Genomic DNA, 27,216 nt, shown 5'->3' with positions numbered 1-27,216 from the left:
AGTAAAACTAATGTTGATTAAAAAAATTCCTTTTATAAGCTATGCCGATCTGGTGGGACAGAATCAACCCTTTAAGGTGTGTGATGGATACGTGAAGATCTCGAGGATCCTGCGGTATTCAGTTGGAGTGAGTGTTGTCCTTATCTTTATCACCAGCCGCTTTCACAGTTTTTATTTACGAGGATAGTTCAATGGAAACAACCCTCGAGGCTGCAAGTAGTGATGTAATTTCTGTTGAAAATGCAATTTAGGCGTTGTATGTGGGCATTTCCAAATCCCATGTTGCCCATAATAGGTAATAATAAAAAATGCTGCGCTAATCTCCCTACTGACGGAATTCATCAACTCATTTGCAGTCCTTAGGGGATATTTTTCGTTTTGCTCTACGATTGATATCCATCTCTTTGCTTACTTTTAATTTGCAACGGATTTATGCCTTTGATCGCAGGTGCGACATGGCGCCTGAATTCCCTGATCAATTGACTTTTAATTTGAGTTTTGTTTTGAATGTGAATGTTTTTTTGGCACCAAATGCACTCAAAATCTTTACCTATGCACAAATTTTGCTGGCAGAAATCCTCAAAGATTATGGGTCCCAAACGACAGAATTTTACGCATTTTTCAGGACCACAGATTATTTTCGACCCATGCCAAATTATGTACCAATTTTCTTGGTAAAATATCCCAAAAACTTGCATGAATGCGTAATGAATTATAGGTTGTGCCCAGCAAATACCTAATGTTTTTAGGTGCTGGATACCTTATTGAATGATGAAGAGCAACTACTTCATGTCTCATACGGAACACTTTAAAAGTCGAAACCTATGATTGGTTAGAGCTTAAGGTACCTACCATTTGTTAAGCTAAGGTAAAATTTTTGCATTTAGCAACACAACTTCCCCACCTATCACTTTAAATAAGTTCTCCTCAGTGAATGATATCGACTTTTTTCACGATCCCTTAAATGTAATAATAAATCAAATTAGATCTTAAGCCCTAATGTATGTTCAGAGCCCTAGTGCACCTCAACTAGGTCTTATAGAACTATCACTTCTATTTGCTCCCGAAGGTTGTGAACTATAGTCTAGGTTTGCAGTTCGAAAAACCTAACCTGCTGACGTTTCGCTTGATATTACAATTTTAAAATAGGTACCTAGATGAAAAAGCAATAAATGAGGTGCGTTGGAAACATGTTGAAAATATAGAAAGATATGACCTAAGGTAGCAACTCGTGAAGTATAGAAATGTTCAACTACAAAACGAACACGTTACTATGGTGGATCTGTTAATCTGTAATTTAGGTTATTAAAAGTGGGGTTCTATTTAGAACGTTTTCATAAATATTCGTGATAGGTTGGTACTTCCAAGGAAAGGATAACACAATGCCAAAGATATAGCAAATTGGGAAAGCAATACCATATTTAAAATGGTATGGTAATAAATGATTTTTTTAGTCCTGGAAGAATTTGGGCCCAAGTTAGTGATTATCTTATCAAATCATGTATTACTTCATCTGGTAGAATAGAATAGTAAAAAATAGAATAATAAAACAAACGTGGATACTATTAAATAACATTTATTAGCTGTAATAAGGATCCCTAAACTTTTGACTGTTTACAGTCTAAGCAATAGCGATAGTTAAATAGGTATATGCTGACTTTTTTATGCTATTTTTCCATATTGCACATTAAAAAGTAATCCAGGCCACTCACAGTCAAGATTTATACACACATGGTTTTAATGTTCGTTCACAAAAATTTACCGGTCAAGATGATAACAGTTTTTGTTGGGTCATAATAATTTTGTCGAATATAAAGGTACAGGTGGCCTAGATGGTGGTGTTGGTAATAAAAATGGGCTGATGAAGTGCTGAAGCTCCCTCTCAGCGTTGTAAACGGAACTACTTGTATTACTATTTATAAATTCGCCATCGTTTCTATTCTCGTGTAATTTCCTCATGTGTTTCTTCAAATCGAAGTTTCGGCAAAATCCTTTTCCGCACACCCTACAAGTGAAGGGTTTTTTATCATTATGAGTGTGCATGTGAAATGTTAAATTATATATTTGATGAAAGGCTTTAGAGCAAACTGAGCACTTATACGCTTTTTCTCCACTGTGCGTGAGTTTGTGATTTTTATAGTTGCCCTTTTGATGAAATCCTTTACCACAATATTCACACACGAACGGCTTATAACCCGCGTGAATTCGGGCGTGAGTGTTCAAAGTTGAGGAGCGATTGAATGCTTTTCCGCAGGTGTGACATTTATGCGGTTTCTCAGATGTATGTATTATTTTATGGCGGCACAAAGTTGAAGCTTGTCGAAATCCTTTTCCGCATATTTTACATACAAAAGGACGAGCGCCTGTATGTACAGGCATATGACGAGTGAGATTATAATGAGCGTTGAAAACTTTTCCGCACTCTCCACATTCAAAACTTTTCTGTTTGCCGGGGTTTGTGGTTGATGTACTTAGTGCACCCTTGGAATCGATTCCCTGTCCTATTGTGCGTTTCATATGGCATGACTTCAAATAAGTCTCCGGCAATGCTGAGGTTTGACTAGGAGTGACTGAGTTTATTGCAGAAAGTCCCACGGGAACCGAGTTTGCTACTACCGCATCTGGAGAGACGGAGTATACTGATACGGATGTTGCGGCAACACACATCAGTTGACTAGGATGATAATACATAAATGGATATTGTTGTAAGAGTTCTTGCGATCGTAGCACACTAGGAACGTACTTCTTAAAAGCCGATTCCAGCTGAGACGAGCTTGACAAATTCGACGACAGGGAAAAATTTAAAACTTGTTCCGTATCGGTATCACTTTTCTTAACAGTCTTTTTGTCGGGCTCCATTATTTTTTCTATCGAGAAGTTCAACGTTCCGGAAGGAGACGACGACGTTTTCGACGCCGACGGCTGCGGCAGAAAACTCACCGGACTTTTAGATGTCATCTCGTTACTTCGTCGAGCCGATCTGCTTCACATATCTGTAAAAAAAATCACTATATAACATATATCATACTAAGCAATTATACAAAGTATATACGCCACTTATATTAAAAACCCCCTATAGTTTCCTTAACGCGAAGGCGAACTGTTGCATATGCGATGGGTATCTAGTGTAGTATGATCTTTAGCAAAGCTTAATTTACATGTTACAATTTTTTTGTATAATTTAAAAAATAATGTATCGTCTAATCAACATGCAAAAATCGCATACAATTTTAAAACGCATACATTTTTAGCCCCTTTTGCAATTTTATTTGTAAAAAGTTAGGTTTTCATCTCGCTTTGGCAGTTTGGTTGGCTGGCTGACAGGCAGCAAATGAGGGTCCGTAGAAGAACGCTTGTAGAAAGACGAGAAGTGTGCGTGCACCTACCGGGCAGTGTAATTAAAAACTTTCGGCGATATCTGGGCGCCATCCCCGACCGTGGTTTACTACCGTAGTTTTTTTCTATCTTCTTCTGCAGTTTTGGTCCGATTGTTGTCGTGTCGTGTTTGCAAGGCGCGCATCTTCGAAGGGCAGCGGTTTTCGGGCGCCCAAAAATGACTTCCACTGTGAATTTTGTCCCGCAATTTAAAGTTTCTTAAAGCTCGAATCGCAGTCTACCTTTCCCGTGTCGCCAATAGAAACTGGGGCTATGAGAAGGACTCCAAAAATTAAACCTACTATTTTGTGGAGGGTTTCTAGCTAAATCCACCAAAATGCGAATTGTGGGTGAATGCGAAAATGGATTCATAACTGACTAATAAAATACTGATCTGCCACGGAAAAATGCGCTGAAGTCCCTTGGATCATCTCACACTAGAACTTTGATAAGCGTGTTTTAATTTTTATGTAATTGTAATTTTCGGCTTTTTTGGTGATATTTGTTGTCGGCCAGAAATGTTAATGATAAGAATGTTAGGAGTAAAAAGAAGCGTTACTTTTAAACGCGTCCACGAGTTTTTAATTCTGTTTTCTACCTTGTTTAAAAGTAACACTCGTGGGTATACTCTTCAAGGTCTTCCACTCTAAGCAATGAGAGCACTCCCATAATAATCCTTCTGACAATCCATGGTCGTACACTCGTACCCACCACCTTCTAACAAGGGATACTTAGTACCTATTTAGTATAAAGTGGCCAAGTGCTACAGTTGTAAGTATACAAATAACATGATTTTCTGGTTGTTCATTTTCCTGGCACTAAAGTGGTACCTATACGAAAATCATTTGATTTGAAAATTGCGATATAGTGAATATGTACCGTCAAATCAATACGCCAAAATTCATCTCTACTTGTAGCTTTACTTGTTCGATGCAATGTGGTGGGTCTTTCCAAAATGTAGACAGTTCAACGAAACACAAATTTGTAACTGTGTTTTGGATAACGCATCTCCACACTAGTAAATGCAAATGACTACTTGTAATTAAATAAACAATGATGTGATTAGGTTAGAATACTAGTAAGTAACTGCAAATTCTTTATCACAACAAAATTGATCTCTGAAGCAACGAAAACGCCACCCCCTCTAGTTCTATTAACCGGCGCATGTTTTCTCACACATTATAAATAACAGGAAATAACTCGAAGAGAGCTCTGGAGAGAGTGGAATTTGTTGGGGTGTAGACGTTGCTTGTTATTCCTAAATGATAATTATACATATACACATCCAATCACGTTTACCTACCGCTTTTTTTATGAAGCCGGATTGGCACCATGGTTTTTTATAATCTTGACGCTCGTGACGCTACGATAGCACCATGCCACGATATTTGAAAAACATATATGAGTCAAGATATGTCGTTGATGCATTACAGACGATAGATATATGTTGCCTTTTATGTTTCGAAATTTTTCCTTATTGGAATATTTGATTCAATTTATGAACTTGTAGTTCTATGGTAATTTTAGTGGTAAAAAATACCTGGTGCACAAACCCTACGATGAAATAGATAAAAATTAGAAAAATAAATTGAAATATCACTAACGGAAATTAGTCGCTTATAAACAAATAAGCTGTCCTAATAGGTGTCGGATAAACGAAAATCAATTTATGAGCGACCCCATAAAATCTCTATAATAAGTGACAATGCTCGCAATCCTGCGTGAACGGGGAGGGTTCCATATTAGAGGCAGAGCTCAAGCGCAGTTAATAGGACATCTCCGCAAAAGCGCGCTAGGGTGCACAGGGCTAATCACAGTCAATTAACCGATAGAAAATTATCTGGTTCTGAACGGATTCGCAGATGTCATTGTTCAGGACATCGAATGGCGAAAATGTCACTTCATAAGGTTTTGATATAAAACTGCCGACCGCAGACTCAATCATTTCAGACAATTATAAGCGGCGCATTTTATTTCTGTCGATATTGCTCTCTGAATTATTGGATTTCCTTCATCCCTCCCACTCATGCATGAAAGTGATATAAATTCCCTCTAACACTATTTGTTTAATGACAGTTTTTGTAATGGCATTTTGATATCAATTATTATGTGTATATAGATCGGAAATTTATCCTACTTTTCAAAGGACGATATAGGTTGTTTCTTTCTTGGACATGCTTTTATACTAAGACACAAAGTTCAAGCTCACTTTGAACCATAAATTTCGCCCATTTCGTTTTTGATAACATTTTGTTGCTGCCCCGCCTAAATTTATCAAATGAATCGAAAGAAACAAAAATTCCTAATCATTATTCCATAAGGCTCGATGCTTGTTCAATGTTCATCCACTTCACTATTCCTGGTTGATCTTGGCTAAGTGTCATCAATACAGCGGCATTTTTCTAAATTTATTCTTAAAGCTATATCTGAAAGGTTCAATTACTGCAAGCATTGTCAAAATCGAAGTTTCTAACGAATGGAAAGTATCGCAAGAACAGAAATAGGTGGACCAAAATTGATTACTGCTGGTTCAAGGGAAAACCTACGAAATAATATCTTTAGCAATTTCGCATGCTAAAACGAAATCGTGATAAATTTTTTTCCGGATCGATCTGAGACAATTTTTTTTTCGGGCCTCAAAAAAAGGCAGTGTATAACCTTCCTTTTTTACCAAAAATCGACTACACCAAAATTTCTCGGGAAAACACTTTTCTTATTAATTTTGGTGCGTAGAATCCAAAACAATTCGTACTTTTTCGATTAGACTTCTCAATCAAAAGTTATAGACTAGAAACCAATTTCGAAAAAAAAATCAAAGGGCTGTAACTTTTGAACTAGTAGCCCAATCTTGGAACTGTTTGAAATTATGGATTCTACAGGCCACATTCTATAAGAAAATTTTTTTCCTGGTCGATCTGAGACAATTTTTTTTTCGGGGCTCAAAAAAAGGCAGTGTATAACCTTCCTTTTTTACCAAAAATCGACTGCACCAAAAATTCTCGGGAAAACACTTTTTCTTATTAATTTTGGTGCGTAGAATCCAAAACAATTCGTACTTTTTCGATCAGACTTCTCAATCAAAAGTTATAGACTAGAAACCAATTCGAAAGAAAATTCAAAGGGCTGTAACTTTTGAACTAGTAGCCCAATCTTGGAACTGTTTGAAATTATGGATTCTACAGGCCACATTCTATAAGAAAATTTTTTTCCCGGGTCGATCTGAGACAATTTTTTTTTCGGGGCTCAAAAAAAGGCAGTGTATAACCTTCCTTTTTTACCAAAAATCAACTACACCAAAATTTCTCGGGAAAACACTTTTTCTTATTAATTTTGGTGCGTAGAATCCAAAACAATTCGTACTTTCTCGATCGGACTTCTCAATCAAAAGTTATGGACTAGAAACCAATTTCGAAAGAAAATTCAAAGGGCTGTAACTTTTGAACTAGTCGCCCAATCTTGGAACTGTTTGAAATTATGGATTCTACAGGCCACATTCTATAAGAAAATTTTTTTCCGGGTAGATCTGAGACAATTTTTTTTTCGGGCCTCAAAAAAAGACAGTGAATAACCTTCCTTTTTTACCAAAAATCGACTACACCAAACTTTCTCGCCATTATTACGAATATCATTTTGTAAAAAAACGCTGGGGTTAAGAGTCAAGTTGGCTTCCGAGATTTGAGTGCAGGAGCTACCAAGTATCTTTAAGTATCCAATATGCAGTGAGCACAATTGATTGCCATTATTGCTTATTCTATATTTGTAAAAAACGTGTGGGTGGGGGGGAGTCAAGTTGGTGCCCGAGATTTGGGTGCAGAAACTACCATGTATACCGTAAGACAATTTTCGAATATTTGACCAGCGCAATCCAATATGCATCGAGCACAACTCGTTAAAGTAGTAGTGGAATTTGTACCATAAAAAAACCTGGGGACTGAGAGTCAAATTTCTCTTCAAGAAAAACTGATTTTCTAGATTACCATAATTTACCATAACACTAACACTATTTAAAAATTATTATTGCATATTTTTTTAAAATTGCGGATGGCACTATGTATTTATTCCAGCCGCTTGCTTAAACAGAAAGCTACTTACTACCAGTAAGTCTTCTTTACTGTTCTATACAGATCTTAAACCAATTAAATAGGTACATACGTCGTTTTTTTTACTTTTTTTGCGAAAGGGAAGAGTAGGTATAAAATAAATTTTTACCACAAACCTATAACTAACCGTTTCTGGTCCATTCCGATCTTTCCGTTATAAATGGATAACTTTATAACGATTAAGAATATCAGTGGTACCAAGTTACGATTAACCGAAGAATACTCTCATAAGCATATACAATAAAAGCATGTTGCTTTAGGGGTTACTGGGAAGGGCTGAAAAATGACATACTAATATAAGGTGGTGTAAATTCTTAAATGAAATATAATTAATGAATACGAAGCGTGCAGATGGAATGAAATTTAATCTTCACGAATCCGGCGGAAGTAGTTTCTCAAGACGTTCATCAAATGATCGCATTTCCTTATTGTATTGGGCGCGTGTCGTCCTGAATACAATAGTAACTGACGGAAACGCGGGCAGATGCGCGATACTAACAGCAATATGCACAAACTCCATTTTAAAAGGTCGTAAACACCTACTACAGTTTTAATACAGAACCTTAAGCTCTATTATAAATAAACAGACTTATTTGAGATGAGGGAGAAGGGATTTTAATGTCTACAAACTAAATATAATAGAAGCAAACGCCGTTATTCAATATTTAAATTACGAAATGAACGAAGGGTGGCGAATGCAAAGCAGGAAGTCGTTGTTGTGCTTCGGTTAACCGATTAAACCACTAGAAATGGATTTAAGATGTCAGTACGAAGTTAAAGAAACATTCCAACACGATATATAATTCATTGTGGAAATTAATTTATCCTAACCCCGATGTTCTCGGTGCGATTTGCTTAGGTAGTACATAGAAACGTCGGAATGCAATCTTAATAATGCCCTAAAAGAGATTTCAGTGGAAAACATTAATATGAGTTCATTAAATACTCGAAAAATATAATATCTAGCTACTCTTGTAACCCTTAGCGAGTTTAAGTACCAATTTAAATTCATTTTTATAGCATGGTATTGAAAGAATTATTCTTCAGTTTCTACCCTCCTTGTATATATTCTCCGGGGATCAGGCAAAAATAATTTTAATAGAACTCTTAACCGATTTAATTTGTTAAATAGAATTTATAAACAGAAGGTTAAAAAATAATCGCTATATCGGAAAATGTGGGAAAGGATAACCGCCCCCCATGTTTGGTCAATCAGAGCTTAGGAAACTAGCGTGGTACGTGCGCAATTGAATAGGAAGCTGCAATTGCTATACACGTGCAGCAAAAGCACTCTACACCCATATAATTACAAACATGAGCAGCTCAACGTAATAATTGAAAATCGATTAAAATATTGCAACTCTCAGATGTTTCCAGCCAATTTATTGCACTGACTGATCCAAAAGTTTTGGAATGATGAGATTTTCTCTGTTTAACCTTTAAATGTAAATGTGCGAGGCGTAAGGCTGTCAGAGAGTGTATACACTCTGCCGTCCTGCCTAACGCCCCATTGCATCAATCCATTGAAACCGTTTTCCTCGTACATTCATCCGGCAAACCCGCCCTCGCTGATGGGTGAGACGCGAGATTGGAATCACCTATACCAATTTCATCTGTCGCTTCCTGTTGTGATATCTTAGCTCTATCAAGATGCAGGGGGGAAATCAACTGAAATGAGCTTATTCAAAAGCTTCGTATAATAGAGGAGCAATAAAATCTGTCATAGATTATAAAAACACGAAAAACTCCCAATTTATACATTTTACACGAAACACAATTAAATCAATTGCGTCAAAACTCTGCGTCGACAATCCAAAGAGCCATTGATAAAGAACTTACTACTCAATTTAAATACGGTATTACTTGTTCTACCATAAGTCGGATTGGGACCAGGGAGCCTCTATGTCGTACATAAGTCATCTACCCAACATAGGTACGCCAAATGTTAATCTTGTACACACCGTAACATACAGGTATACGAATAATGTTATTTATATCTTCCTATATTTGTATCTCATTCGTGGGTGCTACCGTAATAAATGAATTCATATTTCCTTTAAAGCTGACAAAACATTTTACATTTTTATTGTTATTTCGAGTAGGTGCGCTCTTACGAACATTTTTGATTTCATGTAATCGACCACTTGTTTTGCACGTATGAATGAATATCGTGTGCTTTTTGTTTTATTCCTCCTTTGCTTTGATACCATTTTTTTTGAGTTTTTCATTTTGTTCGTCTTTTTATAGAGAACGTATTTCTTTTGATTACTTCTCTAATTTCTGTGTCAGCACATCGAATCCTTTTTTTTATACAAGTTTTGTCAGATCAACAATTATGAATTGTAATACATGACATATTTAGTGCAGTCATAGAGGACTCTATGGTACAGTCAAAGTCACACAGAGTAACAATAAATATCGTGACAAGACTATTAGTAACGTTTTGGTTTCAGTAGCTGTTTTTAATTCGGAGGCTATTAGGTCTTGAGGTAGACTTCGCTTCGGTCTAGTGCCTGCAGAGCTGGGATGATTACTAAAAAAAAGTAATCGAATACTGCTTACAATTATTTTGACATAAAAGTAATTGATTATGATTACTTTAGAAAATTTGTATTCAATTACTGATTACAATTGTAATGTTAAACTTAGGTACATCTTATACACAACCATATTTTTTAACGTTAACGAGTTCGTTGGTTTTCATTGTTATTTTAAAGATAAACCACACGTCCACACCTTCCACAAGTAAGTTAAAGATCTACATATCTATAGTAAGAGTAACCCTTGCACTTGGAAGTAGAAATTGGAACTTATTTGTATTCATGATTAGAATAGGATTACTAATTACGATTACTACTATGAACATTAATTAAATTACATCAATACTGATTACTATGGACCGCCGTTTTACTTTTTATTACGAAAGTTTACAATGTAACATTATAAACAACAGTTAATTTTATTTCCCGATTTATTATGTTTGTTGTTTTTATGTGAAACATTAAATATGTTTGTTTAAAAAACTTCACTTAATTGAAATGATGTATGAATTATATAGCAATGTGTATAACGAAAGTTTAACAATACAAATCAACAAACGAATACATAAACGAACAGTAATATAACTAACTAGAACTAATTCAACAAACATAAAAATTTATTCATATTAAATGTGGGATTAAAATTATGAACAAACATTTTAATTCAACAATCATATTAATTCAATTATTGAAGTGTTGTACAAATATTCCCAACAATCATTTTAATTCAACAATCATATTAATTCGTGCTGTTAAAATCGGAAAGCATTATTTAAAATGATTGTTGAATTAAAATGTTACATGAATTAAAATGTTTGTTGATAATTTTAATTCGTATCTGTGATTGTGCGGAAGTTTCAGGAACTATCCTTTAGTGTATTTGGGTACGTGTATACTAGCGCCTAATTAAAATTATCAACAAACATTTTAATTCATGTAACACTTTAATTCAACAATCATATTAATTCAATTATTGAGGTGTTGTACAAATATTTTCAACAATCATTTTAATTCAACAATTATATTAATTCGTGCTGTTAAAATCGGAAAGCATTATTTAAAATGATTGTTGAATTAAAATGTTACATGAATTAAAATGTTCGTTGATAATTTTAATTCGTATCTGTGATTGTGCGGAAGTTTCAGGAACTACAGTTTAGTGTATTTGGCTACGTGTATACTAGCGCCTAATTAAAATTATCAACAAACAATTTAATTCATGTAACATTTTAATTCAACAATCATATTAATTCAACAATCATTTTAAAAGATTCTTTTACTACGTCTAACAATAAAAATTTATTTGTTTGTTGAATTAAAGTGATTGTTGAAAATATTCGGCTTCAATTTTCAAATCGTCGAATTTATATGACTGATGAATTAAAATGTTTGTTGATAATTTTAATTCCACATTTAAAATGAATGAATTTTTATGTTTGTTGGACAAAATCGTTTTATTAATCGAAGTATTTCTTGCAATTCAATTTAATTGTTTGTTATTAATTGTTTGTTGAAATACAGTTTCATATACACTCATTCAATATAACAATATAATTCATTTCACATTTTTATTAAGTAACATTTTTTAAACAATCATATTTAATACCTAAGACAATAACAACAAACGTAAAAAGTAGAGGCATACGATTGACTGTTATTTAAAATGGCACATTGTAAAATTTTGGAATAAGATTGTACAAATATTTTCAGAGAACATTTTAATTCAACAATCATATGAATTCATGCTGTTAAAATCGGCAAGAATTATTTAAAGTGATTGTTGAATTAAAATGTTACATTAATTAAAATGATTGTTGATAATTTTAATTCGTATCTCTGATTGTGCGGAAGTTTCAGGAACTACAGTTTAGTCTATTTGACTACGTGTATACTAGCGCCTAATTAAAATTATCAACAAACATTTAATTCATGTATCATCTTTATTAATCAACATTTTTTTAATCAATCTCTTAATACGTAAGATAAAAACAACAAACGAAAAATTTAGAGACATAAGATTGACTGTTATTTAAAATGATACATGATAAAATGTTGGTATAAATACTAAAACGGCGTTCCATAGATTACTGTACTTTAAAAGTATTTAGTTACTGATTACTGATTACACAGAATGTAATTAAACATTGTAAATAATTACAATTGTAATCGATTATTTCCCAGCTCTGAGTACCTATATGTATGTTTCATTGCTATAGGTTGTAATCTTGGTTGTGGATAAATTCGTCACACGCGCTCGCGTTTTGGAGGAACTTTTTAGCACTTTTCCGAATGAAGTCTTGCACATATGATACTCCTAGTTCATAATGCAATGCGCAACACTTTCTTTAGTTTGTTAATGTTAATTTTGGATGTATCACTCCGGACCGAGCAAGCGTATAAAACTAGTGGGCGTAGTAGGGTTTTGTACATTAGGATAGCATAGTGGTGATTTGCGGTTTATATCGTAACCTGTCGTTGGTCCACAATAGTTTATGATTTATATGGTAGCTGGTAGCTCCAGCTTAGTCTTGTGTCTAGGTGATTTATTGCATTATGCAGATATACCTATTGGCGGAATTTTAGGTTTGCTGGTGGAAGTATTTGGCAGTGTATGTGATTCGTTGGTTTCTTCAGTGCCAGTTTCGTTAACATTTTGAGAAAACACACAAAATCACAATATTTGTTTTGTGTGATTAGTTCTTCGGTTTCCTACATACGTCTTTGCACCTCATTTAAAGGTGGCGTTAGTTCATCGCTTTTGCGGTTACAATAAGGCGCTTGAGTGTTGGGCGCTCACTGAAAACGCGTGGAACAATCTAATCTGCAGTGTTGGCCCACAAACATTGATCCATAAATAAAAATTTTGATATCTCTTGGTCAAAACCTCTGCTTTCTTTCGAAACCGTGCACCATGCACAATTTCGACATGATTTACTCAAAGCCTATGTAGCCATTTCAAACCTAAGTTGCAGAAGCCTAAAGATGCGTCCTAATTACGCCAAGTTACAGCTCATTTTAGTTCAATCAATTCTGTTCCGAAGGGTACAAAAAGTTGATACTTAACAATGCGAACTGTAACGGATCGAATGCAGATTTGTATGTTTTAAGGATGTATATAGTCAATTTAGGATCACTACAATCCGCTCCATTAGTATTTTTTCACTATTACAATCACTGCAACTAAAAATCCCAAAAAAGATTACAATAACGATGGGGATTACGGCAAATAGAACTTTCCATTCATCATCACCAAGTAAGCGATTTGATATTTTGATTGTATAGTATAAAGAAAGTGAAAACAGAATGGCGATATGTACGAGTAGATCTGATTAAAAAAAAAGGTATACCTACGGGCCTTAGGCAACAAACCACAAACTGAAAAAAATGCGTCCAATTTTAATAAATATAAAATATTAGGTGGTATATAATCCTCATTACTAATAAAATCGTAGTTATAATCAACATGCAACGAAGGGACGAAAGAACAGAAGAGTGCACAATTTAAAAGATCTCAATCAAATACAGAAATTCACATAATTTTACCCCTCAAGAAGTAGAAGCACAGTAGATAATGTACGAGTAATTAAACCGGTGCACATTATAGGTGTGTATTTTAATATCCAAGGAGGCAACCTTTTTTATAAGGGAAAAAATAAATGTATGCTATTCTTTTTCACGGCACAATAATGGAAATATCGGAATAACAATGGTTTGGCGTATTGACATTGCCCTAGCAGAGTAGGATCTGCAATTTTAAAGAGGGACAATTATTTGTAATGCCGCAGGACTTCGTTCCCCTGTGGTTTTGTTCAATTTACTAGCATATGTCAAAATCACGTCACGCTCTACATAATAATTATGCTGATCGTTAAACAAAGCTCGTCGGATTTTCTGCTTGTAGATCTCTAATTAAACGGCTTACGCCGGATAACGTATATTCAAGCTTACTAAATAAATTCTATTTTATTGTTAGGTACAGAGATCATACTCCGAAAAGTTGCGTTTGATGGAATGAAATTAAATACAAAAAGAAATTATGGAAGACAAACTTGTATACCCAAAAAAGCCGTCAAAAATATAAAGCATAGCGCGAAGCAGTGAATATCGCTTATTTTCAAACCGTCAGACTATAATTTCAATAAATAAAGTATAGGTATCAGCTGATACAAAAGTTACCATTCTCCTGCATTCCATTTTTGAAATATGTTAATTGTATTAAGTGGCATACGAGAGAAGGGGAAGATTTCGGCCCAGGCCACTCGTTTCATGAGATATTCGGATTAATAAAGATATATCTTGCCTAGGCGTTCGACTTGCTCTTTGTTAATTTTCTCCTACGATTATTCAGAAGTACTTCCAAATTTAATAAATAGTTCACAAGATGGATCCCAATTTATATTCAGAAGTAGTTACAACGATCACCAATTATTAAGGACTCGGCAGATTCTGCCTGAAATCGTACCTTTGTTCGTCTGTCTATCTGTCCGTCCGTACAATAACTCTGGAATGGCAGGTCCTATAGCCTCGAAGCTTGGTATATCAAATTACCTGTTGGTCCAACGAAGAATCCTATTTAGAGTCAATAGATGATCTGTCTCAATAAGATCGTTAATGCCAAAAATTGAACGTAAACAAGCCTTTTGTAGTTTTCGGATTCTAGGAAGTTCCGTGATGGAAGCTTGATAGCATCTAAAGCTTTGGTTTCACATTCATCATGTGCCGATTTCGAAAAATTAATTTTAGCCCATTATACGCACTATTACGAATTTTTCGGACTGAAGTTTTGTATCGAATCATTTAGCCAGATCTTTTGATCGGGGAAACAGGATTCCTATGCACTATCAAATGCCAACGTATATACATACACTTATGTACTAAAAAATTATTAAAATCCTCGTGTGAGATCAATGCGCATATTTGTGTGGCACATCAGATCTTCTCGGAGGCTACCACATGTCCTTTGTCGGTACCAACTTCCAAGGTTCCGTTCACCCGCATTTCGCGTTGAAGTTTTACTTTACAATCAGTCAGATCTTTTGGGAGCTATCAGTCAGTACCCACTTCTGTTCTGACGCCCCAACAATCATACAAAGGCTTCATTTTTGTGAATTTCGCTAAAACCCTCCACAGCACTCCATTTTTGGGGCACTTCTCATAGCCCGAACTTCTATTGGCGACAAGAGAGCGAGAGAGAAACACCGCGATTCGAGTTTTAAGAAACTTTAAACCGTATGACAAAATTCGCAGCGGAAGGCCACTTTTGGGCGCCTGAAATCGACTACCTCTCGAAGACGCGCGCCTTGTAACTGATGGTGATTAATTTCGCCCCTACGGGAAAAACAAAATTCTGTCACGCATCAGGAGTCTGTATATACACTCTCATTTCAGACTAAACGGTTGAACCAATTGGAACCAAATTTGACACACATATTCTTAGATATAAAAGAAAGCGCGTAATCTGTCCTAACCACAGCAATTTTTTTCTATGTAGGTATTATGCAATCTGATTGGCACCCTTATATAAATGATGAACACACCTCCTCAATAGGGCTTTTTAAATTTTAGTGGTATATGTTTGTTATGCTCGCAGTGCTTACTTAGGGTGCTGAGAGCTCAAATAATTGAAAACATTTGGGTAGATTTAGTATCCCTGGAGAAACTCGAGGTTCTCGAATTTATAACTCCATGATATAATACCAACAGTTCAAGAACGCTCAAACTAAAGTAATCTTTAATTATTAGAAAAAACTCAAGAGGCTCTTTTAAAAATTCCCGTATTAACAATGTATCCTATTATTTTGAATCGCAATGCAATATTCGTTAAATCACCCAGAACGTCGCATTATACCTAACTCATTAAGAAATTTTACAAAAATTTGATAGAAAATAAAGTGCTTTACCGATGAAATGAAAATCCAAAAAAAATATTTTCCGATTCATAGGTAAGCCTTTGTTGCAATATTAACACAATGTTGGCATGAAATAGCTAAAACGAAAATTTTCAATTTTGTGCATGGCAGACTATGCATTCTCAAATTTGTATATTGGGCTCACTAGTCCCTCCCTCCTAAAAAAGATATATATGAATATATTTATAGCGTGTACCTTTTCTGAACGCAAGAAGAGCGTTTATTTGCAAGTTAGATAAATTGAAAACGATTGAATTCATGTGCAGCGAACTGCGTAATTCTATATATTGGATTGAGGTAGTTTTACAATCTTCCTTTGCTCCTGAGAAACAGTAATAATATAGGTAAAAGTATTTATGATCGCACTCGAAATATACATAAATAAAAAGACTTTGTTTTACAGTTTAGACACCTTGCCCGAGGGATCACCCATAATCTATTCGTTATTTGGGATGCAGCAGAAAATTTGCTTTCTTAGAACCTGCAGGAGCAACTCCTGTGTAAGATGCACATACCTCTCATCCCTCTCTATAGCACTGCCTTTATACAAAATTTGATCTCAAAGCTCTTTACCTATTACTTTCTGAGATACGGTGAGCTGATATTTTTATTTGGTCACCACATCAGTAAATCAAAATTGAACGTTGTGTGGATGCCATAAACTAAATTTTCTCCATATATTCAACCGCTAAAGATGTAAGGCATTCAAGAAGTAAAGTAAAGTAGTTGCGAAAAATATATACGAATTAATTTTTATACATGTGCGTGCTTGCGACGGATCTGTTACTGCAAGCAAAAATGCGTCTTCATCTCTTGCAAAAGTTCTTTGTCTACAAAATGACAGAGCGGGAACCAATTTGATGGAAAATGCAATTTTCAATTGGAAGTGCCCATCAATTAATAAAATGACGTTATATGCTGTAACGTAGGTATTAAATATAATATTTGGTAGGAAGCTCTTACATTCATCAAATCGATTGAAATAGTTAAAAGGTAAATGCAGGGTAAATATTTGAGTAAGATAATTAGAGCCGCGCCTGGGAGGCGGCTCGGAGCAAGTTCAGTTTCGAGGGTTCACATTTGCGAGTATTAAGCAAAATACGTTGACTGATCACGATCCCTATACTTTATCGTGCTTGAAGGAGTTCCGAATCGTATATCTCGTGTTTAAACAATATATAATCTTTCTGGCGGAGGCGGAGGTAGATTAACAATAGAGAAAATTCGAGAGATGTTTACCATTAAATTAAGTATTTTATGTTCAAGCAGCTTAGATTTGATTGCGTATACGAAGAAGTGAATATCTAAGGGTAATACACACGCAAGGGTCACTATTAAACTTAGATAATATATTCATGTCTGTCAGTCTATCGTGAGGTGGCCATCGCTTCCAAGCATTTATCTTTTAGATAGAAGGCTTGACAACAATGTTCACCTGGCTGGCCATAAGCACGCTATATTCACGGTCGATCTTTGGGGTAGCGCAACACAGTCCAAATTAACGCGATTTATTCATCATTTGCCAATTTCGTAGAGGCATTTGTCATTTCAAGCTACTTCCATAAGAAGTTTGACAGTCCTAGAAGTTAATAATATAGAGTTCAGAAGCTTGCAGTTTAATTTGAAGTTATTATCGACCGAAACGAGTAGTTCATGTCTAGCTATCATTTTGGTAAATCATTGCGATGAGTGTTCAGTTTGAATGCTGATAACATCCCTAAAGACATTGCACGATATATGGTTGAGTTGGTAATCCCTTGTAAACCAAACAGTTAACTTCAACTGCCCTCGGCATTCTCACCTAACCTCATACTCGAATTCGCACCCCCGCAGATAATTTTATTGCCTGTTTTAAACATAGGTAACCACAACACATTGCGTGTCGCATTATTCACTTTATTAGGCAAGTTCATTATGGGAAAGTATTTTACGTTTAAATTACACGTGCATCTAGTTGAACAAATTGTTACAAACCGGAATTTATTGGTTAATTTAAATTACTTCATTTATTGCATACTCCATTAGTACAATAGTAAGTGCTTCACCATTAATATTCCAATAATAACTACGGTGTTAAAATCATCATAAAAAAGGGCCTCTCAAATGTAAACATTCTATATTCACTTGTACCAATGCAAGAGAAAAACAAGATTTACCATGAACGACTTCAAGACAAAGTGAGATATTAGAGAAAAACATAAAAGCAACGTAAGGAACCAGTACAAATTATATATATCCGTGTGACATTTCAGAAGTTCTCTAAAAAGAGACATTCGAGATTAGCATTGACTGCAAATTTGAAATGTTTTGTTCTGAATAAATTCCAATTTTTCTGGCTTTCTCACGAATTTGGTTGGAAATAGCGAGTTATACAAATTTTCCTAGCGCGGTTGGATTCGGTTGTGAAAATGTGATGAGCGTGAGATACAACTTCCACATCACCGTTTCTTTCTATACCTATATGGAATTAAGGAACTCTATCAGAGGCCCTAATGGAAAAACAGAAATCGTTTCAAACACTACCTGAATTACCAAAGCTTGAAAGAATGGAAAAAGAAGCAAAAAAGGCTAGAAGCTCAATTAGAAGACAAAAGTAACTGTATAAAGAAATGAACCCGTATTCATATGAATTATACACAAGTGTAAATCCCATACTTGATACATATGTGAGTACATCGATTAACATAATGTTAATTTGTTAAGATACAGGCACAGGTCATCATCCTGCTCTTGTGTGGCAAATTTCATTGTCTGCATCATTCATTAACAAAACATTTCAATCAGGTTTGCAGGTATTATTACCTGCATACCTACATATGCAGACTTCAAAATTAGAATCAAAATGTATATGGTCCCGTGCGTATAAATAAAATTGATGTATAGATATCAACGAGAAATCGCCTAACTGATGTATTCGTAAAATCGGAATAAACCTCACATTTCACGGAAAAACTTTACAACTAAGTGAACGGTTTAGTCATTCAATTATACGCAAGGGTACAAAGCGGAAATAATTGTTGCCCTTTGACTTACAAAATTAGGGAGTTTACATGCCGTGCAATGCTCACGTGTTTTATACGGTATGCAAACAAAATAAAGTATCATATTTAGATCAACCCCATTCACATGTCACATTAACAACGTATGTGTGTCACAGTTACATAACAAAATCATCCCAATTATCGCTGTTGTAACTCGTGCTTGTTTTACCAATTTAAGTAACAAGATATTCTTTCATGATCCCCTAGTATGCGTTTATGGATGTTTAGACTTTTTTAATGTCGTTTTTATCCACAAGCTTAGCATTTGCGAGAGATCACTTACCGCGTAAAGAGTAAGTAATACGGAAAGAAGGGAGAAGGGTGGGCATTGAATTTTCATTGAAGTATTTATTAGTACAATGCATACATAGTTTTTGTACGCTGCACCAAACGTAGACGGTATAAGTATAAGGAACGTTGATTATTTGCATAAATATTTGTCGATCTATATAATACAAATAAGTGGCCGCTTTTGGTCTGTATATGTATAGGGTAAAAACAACAGCTCATAACATGTTTTTGTTGTACTGTAATGAAAGCACTCAGAAAGCACTTTAAAGGTTATAAAGGAAGCAATTTCGATTGGTTTTTCTTTTGTATGGTTAGCATGTGGGGAATGAATTGTCGTTTGTGATAGAACAAAAAAGTATTTTAAGATATATATGAGGTGCTTGTAGTTTAGTCCGTTATTTCAAAAATTTAAAAAAAAACTCAAACTTTGTTTTTGACTAAGTATATAAAATCTTTTGCTCGATCAAATTAAAAATTGCATTCCAAATTCATTCAGTTAAACTTTGAATATATTAAACGCGTTTTGGAAATATTTTAGAGTCGAATCATTTTTGGGTAAATTACGCCAGTCCAGTTTAAGTCAGCTTAGTTGCTACAGGAGCTGAACAATGAAAAAGGGTCAATTCAATTTTGTTTTATAAACTTTAAAAAATGTCAGCATTAATGCCTTTAGAAAATAACATTACCAAGTTGCGACCATTAGTAAAATGCTAAAATTGAAACAAGCTTTCTGATCTTTTGGTTCAGATGTGGAAATAGTAGTGCGTTATAGGTTGTTTTAGAAAAAAATAGGACACTAGTTGCACAAACAGGCCTTTCAGAATGTAGTATAGGCAAATACGACGATTTTACAAAATTTGGCGCACCTGCTAAACGGCAGTTAAAAAAATTGAGCTCCGCGAATTTAGAAATCTTTGATTCTTGGTCCAAAGACTAAGATTTCGTTATAGCCTCTAATTGGAGGAGGATGTAAAACACATGGCATAAAAAATGTACGCACCGCAACATTTAATAAGCAACGCGGCCTGCACACTTGAACGATTACGACGAGATGAGAACTTGAACAATGAATTTCGGAAAATTTTTACATAATGCAAAAGGGTACATAAAACCATTGAATTTATAACTAAATTCAATGATAAAACCATACTAGACAAGAAGCACATTTGCAAGACAAGTTGCAAGACGAGACAAGAAACTGCAAACACTGCAAAACAAGAAATTTACATTACTTGCACTTTTTGCAGGGTCTTAGCGATAGATTTGGAAAATATTTGGTTCGGTTGAAAATAGCTAGCTTGATAATCATCGCGTTAATAGTGATTTACATAAAAGTCAGGAAAATTCACCATTACGGGCAAGAAAATATTGAGGATGCCCCTTACGGCCGAGTACTTTAATTTTCTAGTCAAAAAGTATCACATTACTGACGAGTTTCGCATTACATTTCCCGAAATCGACTTTTTATTATAAAATTTCAATTTGATATAGAACTTTTCATTAATATCTATGTACCTATCAGTGATGACAAGAGTCATTAGACATTACCAATGTGACAGTTGGTAAGAATAGGCGTGTTACTGCCACACTGTTATGGAAACTAAAATTGCCTGACATACAGTAGGCATGAAAATGAAGGTTTCATGATGATTTCGGGAAAAAAATATTAAGATGTTCGGGCGGATGTGGATCCTGTTTTGGTTTATATTTCAAAGTGCGGCGTCAGCGGTTCCGTTAGCATAATATTTTGCAAAACTAAAGGTAAAGGTTGACACCTTAACTGCTGCACAATCTAACTCACAAATTTTATGGATTTGAATTTAAAATGCAATCGTAATTTTCCCATTAATCAAATTTTTAGCATATTTCAACCAAATAGAACATTTTTTTAGACTTTTTAACTTTTATCGTCAAGTTTTGCAAAATGTTTGGAAAGTATTACATTAAATAACAAAATGATTCGCCAAATTCATGACAAAGAGGTTGCTTGGCCTACATTACTATCATATGAGCAAGTTCCTATGCCAAACAGTCACACACCACAAGGCAAGACAAGAAGTTGCAAGAAACAAGACAAGAAGAGGTCGCTTCTTGTCTTGTCTTGCAAGAATCACTCATTTTCACTCACAATTTGTGTTACTAACTATTAAATACATAATCTTCCCGGTTTATCACCGTTCCACTTTTTACAATAACAAGAAACCTCTCATATGGTTCTTGTTTTTAGATTTTCTCAAAGATAAGGGTAGAGAGTTGTAAATCCATTAAACATAATCGATCAAGGAAATATAAATATTTGGCCCACAACAAAATTTACAACCCCCGCAATTAAATACCGCTAAGTAGGTAGGAGCGAATTTTCATATAAATTACGAATTTCCAAAACGGGGTGGGATTTTACTTGTAATTGACAATTTAAGGGTTGCTTGTACATCATTTAATCAGAATTGATCAAGGAGATAAAAATATTTGACCCACAACAAAATTTACAACCCCCTCAATTGAATACTGCTAAGTAGGTAAGAGCGAATTTTTTAAAAAATTACGAATTTCTAAAACGGGATGGGATTTCTCTTGTAATTGGCAATTTAAGGGTTGCTTGTACATCCTTTAATCAGAATCGATCAAGGAAATAAAAATATTTGATCCACAACAAAATTTACAACCTCCGCAATTGAATAGGTACTGCTAAGTAGGTAAGAGCGAATTTTAATGAAAATTACGAATTTCCAAAGCGGGGTGGGATTTTACTTGTAATTGGCAATTGAAGGGTTGCTTGTACATCATTTAATCAGAATCGATCAAGGAAATAAAAATATTTGATCCACAACAAAATTTACAACCCCCTCAATTGAATACTGCTAAGTAGGTAAGAGCGAATTTTTTAAAAAATTACGAATTTCTAAAACGGGATGGGATTTCTCTTTAATTGGCAATTTAAGGGTTGCTTGTACATCCTTTAATCAGAATCGATCAAGGAAATAAAAATATTTGATCCACAACAAAATTTACAACCTCCGCAATTGAATACTGCTAAGTAGGTAAGAGCGAATTTTAATGAAAATTACGAATTTCCAAAGCGGGATGGGATTTTACTTGTAATTAGCAATTGAAGGGTTGCTTGTACATCATTTAATCAGAATCGATCAAGGAAATAAAAATATTTGACCCACAACAAAATTTACAACCCCCGCAATTGAATACTGCTATAAGTAGGTAAGACAGAATTTTAATCAAAATTACGAATTTCCAAAGCGGGATGGGAATTTACTTGTAATTGGCAATTGAAGGGTTGCTTGTACATCATTTAATCAGAATCGATCAAGGAAATAAAAATATTTGACCCACAACAAAATTTACAACCCCCACAATTGAATACTGCTATATATAAGTAGGTAAGAGCGAATTTTAAAAAAATTCCGAATTTCTAAAACGGGATGGGATTTCTCTTGTAATTGGCAATTTAAGGGTTGCTTGTACATCCTTTAATCAGAATCGATCAAGGAAATAAAAATATTTGACCCACAACAAAATTTACAACCCCCGCAATTGAATACTGCTATAAGTAGGTAAGACCGAATTTTAATCAAAATTACGAATTTCCAAAGCGGGATGGGAATTTACTTGTAATTGGCAATTGAAGGGTTGCTTGTACATCATTTAATCAGAATCGATCAAGGAAATAAAAATATTTAACCCACAACAAAATTTACAACCCCCACAATTGAATACTGCTATATATAAGTAGGTAAGAGCGAATTTAAACAAAATTACGAATTTCTAAAACGGGATGGGATATCTCTTGTAATTGGCAATTTAAGGGTTGCTTGTACATCCTTTAATCAGAATCGATCAAGGAAATAAAAATATTTGACCCACAACAAAATTTACAACCCCCGCAATTGAATACCTACTGCTAAGTAGGTAGGTAAGAGCGAATTTTAATGAAAATTACGAATTTCCAAAGCGGGATGGGATTTTACTTGTAATTGGCAATTGAAGGGTTGCTTGTACATCATTTAATCAGAATCGATCAAGGAAATAAAAATATTTGACCCACAACAAAATTTACAACCCCCGCAATTGAATACTGCTATAAGTAGGTAAGACAGAATTTTAATCAAAATTACGAATTTCCAAAGCGGGATGGGAATTTACTTGTAATTGGCAATTGAAGGGTTGCTTGTACATCATTTAATCAGAATCGATCAAGGAAATAAAAATATTTGACCCACAACAAAATTTACAACCCCCCCAATTGAATACTGCTATATGTATATAAGTAGGTAAGAGCGAATTTTAAAAAAATTACGAATTTCTAAAACGGGATGGGATTTCTCTTGTAATTGGCAATTTAAGGGTTGCTTGTACATCCTTTAATCAGAATCGATCAAGGAAATAAAAATATTTGACCCACAACAAAATTTACAATCCCCGCAATTGAATACTGCTATAAGTAGGTAAGACCGAATTTTAATCAAAATTACGAATTTCCAAAGCGGGATGGGAATTTACTTGTAATTGGCAATTGAAGGGTTGCTTGTACATCATTTAATCAGAATCGATCAAGGAAATAAAAATATTTAACCCACAACAAAATTTACAACCCCCACAATTGAATACTGCTATATATAAGTAGGTAAGAGCGAATTTAAACAAAATTACGAATTTCTAAAACGGGATGGGATATCTCTTGTAATTGGCAATTTAAGGGTTGCTTGTACATCCTTTAATCAGAATCGATCAAGGAAATAAAAATATTTGACCCACAACAAAATTTACAACCCCCGCAATTGAATACCTACTGCTAAGTAGGTAGGTAAGAGCGAATTTTAATGAAAATTACGAATTTCCAAAGCGGGATGGGATTTTACTTGTAATTAGCAATTGAAGGGTTGCTTGTACATCATTTAATCAGAATCGATCAAGGAAATAAAAATATTTGACCCACAACAAAATTTACAACCCCCGCAATTGAATACTGCTATAAGTAGGTAAGACAGAATTTTAATCAAAATTACGAATTTCCAAAGCGGGATGGGAATTTACTTGTAATTGGCAATTGAAGGGTTGCTTGTACATCATTTAATCAGAATCGATCAAGGAGATAAAAATATTTAACCCACAACAAGATTTACAACCCCCACAATTGAATACTGCTATATATATAAGTAGGTAAGAGCGAATTTTAAAAAAATTACGAATTTCTAAAACGGGATGGGATTTCTCTTGTAATTGGCAATTGAAGGGTTGCTTGTACATCATTTAATCAGAATCGATCAAGGAAATAAAAATATTTGACCCACAACAAAATTTACAACCCCCGTAATTGAATACCTACTGCTAAGTAGGTACGTAAGAGCGAATTTTAATGAAAGTTACGAATTTCTAAAACGGGATGAGATTTTACTTGTAATTAGCAATTTAAGGATTGCTTGTAGATCCTTTGTTCAGAATCGATCAAGGAAATAAAAATATTTGACTCACAACAAAATTTACAACCCCCGCAATTGAATACTGCTAAGTAGGTAGGAGCGAATTTTCTTAAAAATTACGAATTTCCATAACTGGGTGGGATTTTACTTGTAATTGGCAATCTAAGGGTTGCTTGCAGATCCCTTAATCAGAATCGATCAAGGAACTAAAAATATTTGACCTACATCAGAACATCAAAAAGTAAGCGTACCTAATTCTGAAGCAAATGATCCAACTTTACAGAAATGTTCAAAATCATTCCACCACATCTCAGCTTTGAGAAACATAAACGTCCAGATTTGTTCGGAAAGATGAGAAGTGGTGGAAAAATTATGTAACAAGCCCCAATCGGATGATAGAGCGATGAATGTCATACTATTTTTTAAATTTTATATGACCTGCCTGTGAAAATTTGGGCAAAACAGGAACACTCGCTTCAGAATGATACTGTGTTTTCTAAAACCTTGAATTTTGATTCTTGATGTTACTTAAAAAAATAGATCAATCTGTTTAAATAATCAACCAATAATATATGTATGTGGGTGCAGTTAAATAACAGATGAATAAATCCATACCTATACACTTATAAAATAAGTAAATAAGTTTAAATAGATATTTGTTCACTTTATGCTTATTTAATCGATTCGATGTGAAGAAAAATATTGTCACTTTTAGAAAAGTTCCTGGAATAAAAAAAGGTAGTTCTAGTTCTAGAGATGGAAAAATACCTACAACACAATGATCATTTAACATAACACTGTTTCCTAAAGTGGAGAGAGTTATTAGTCGATGGACTACCTACTTCAAAATAAAAAACGTTTACAATTAAAAAAAGCATTGTCATACTAAGAACGATACCTTATTTATTGACAAAATAATGGTAAGTACAGTACCTAATTTATTATACCAGCCTCCGAGTATAGGTACTGATGTAGACTCAGATTACAAAGTTTTCTGATCAGTTTATGCAAGCCAATAGGAGCTCAACTCAGAAATAGATATTGTCATATTCTCCTCTGCTATCAGCATAGCAGTCATGTCACAAAAGGTGTTACGCAATAGTTTTTATAGATTGATCGATTATTTAACAACACGAAATGGTAGAAAAAATAATAAAAATTCCTCATTTGCCGTATGTATTCATTGTTACTGTTCCAGATTGATGTTTACAAGAAAGTGCTATATATAATATATACGGATGTTTGAATTAAAGGGTCTGCAAGGGAATACTTCCTGCTTCCATGCATTTGAAAATCAATCGCATTATCAGGTTTAAACATTAAACAACTGCTATTGGAAATCTTGACAGAAATTAGAATTCTTCACGTACACTAGCATCACATCATAACTGAAAACAATCATACCTATACTCCTACAAAGAAAATCTCTTCCAAAATCAAAAACGTGGGTGTTCCGAGTAAAACATGAAAAGACAACGTACATCCAAGATGACTCATTTAATTTAATGAAAAATTGGTTTAAATTTCCTTTCATATTGCATAATAACACACGTCAGTACGGTTGCAAAGGAATGCTGGACGGATTAGCATGGCATAGAAGTTAGCGTGCTCACGAAAGTATAAATAAAGAAAAATCCTTTTTAGTGATTGGAACTATAAACGCGAGAACTGTACACCGAAGTCATAACGGATGTAAACATTTTTGGCTCTAGGAGCTATCGGACAGAAACATGAAGCATTTTGGAAAATGTCAGAATTAACACATGACACATCAAATGATTACAGACGCGATGATTTTTACTTTTAGGAAGACGCACGGGCTGGGAATGGGCAACTACTTATAATGTTTCTCACAAAGTGGCCGAATGCAATTGTGCGCTTGCATGCTGGGTTTTTATAAACATTGAATAACTACGTAAAATTACTCAACGGTTTTGGCATATTTACGTAAGATACCACTTTATGACTTAAGCCATTTTAAATTTTGTCGATTCAAAAGATGTTTTTGTAGGTATATTTTCTCTACTCATCTAAATTATATTAAACACTGACCTGATTACGTAGGGATGATTGTAAATAAGTCCAACGGAGTGTAGTTTAACAATAGTTTTAGCACTGCATTTGCACACGTTACCGCAATAACTACGAACTGTTTTGAAACTATAACGAGCGTTTAATTTGTACATATAATTTCCGATCACTAGACAAAATACGCAGGTATATAATTTCCTTTTAATGAATTTGTACGTTCCGTTAATATTCGTAAATGCGCTCCATCGCGAATATGCTGCACATTTAGCTTACAAGAAAGGGCGATTTGTGCTTAAGGTAAGCAGAGGCATTCATTTCCATAATTGTCTACGTAGAAAGCTGCAAAATTCGGATGTCATAGACCACCATGGCTCTAACTTTAGATGCGCCAATCCTGAAGGGAAGCGAAAGTACTCATTGTAAAACAAAATTTTGCGGCCAATGATGATGCGTCATAGTCCCTCTTTCTAGGAAAGGCAGGCACAGGGAGGAGC

At 34.5% G+C, this 27,216-nt stretch overlaps 1 protein-coding gene across 1 annotated transcript; it reads right to left on the bottom strand.

Annotated features, from left to right (window-relative positions):
- Positions 1-1,589: 1,589 nt before the first annotated feature.
- Positions 1,590-27,007, bottom strand: LOC116166009 (fez family zinc finger protein erm-like). The gene is made up of 2 exons (XM_031480818.1): positions 26,744-27,007; positions 1,590-2,993 (listed from the first exon to the last, which is right to left on the bottom strand). Exon 2 carries the CDS (start codon positions 2,956-2,958, stop codon positions 1,792-1,794), a length of 1,167 nt encoding a protein of 388 aa, XP_031336678.1. The 5' UTR covers positions 2,959-2,993; positions 26,744-27,007; the 3' UTR covers positions 1,590-1,791.
- Between the last annotated feature and the right edge of the window lie 209 nt (positions 27,008-27,216).

This window comes from Photinus pyralis, unplaced genomic scaffold (assembly GCF_008802855.1).
Source record: "Photinus pyralis isolate 1611_PpyrPB1 unplaced genomic scaffold, Ppyr1.3 Ppyr1.4_LG3a, whole genome shotgun sequence".
Classification (NCBI taxonomy): Eukaryota; Metazoa; Arthropoda; class Insecta; order Coleoptera; family Lampyridae; genus Photinus; species Photinus pyralis.
Note: the sequence above shows the minus strand (reverse complement) of the source record. Positions and strands in the feature narration are given on the sequence as shown.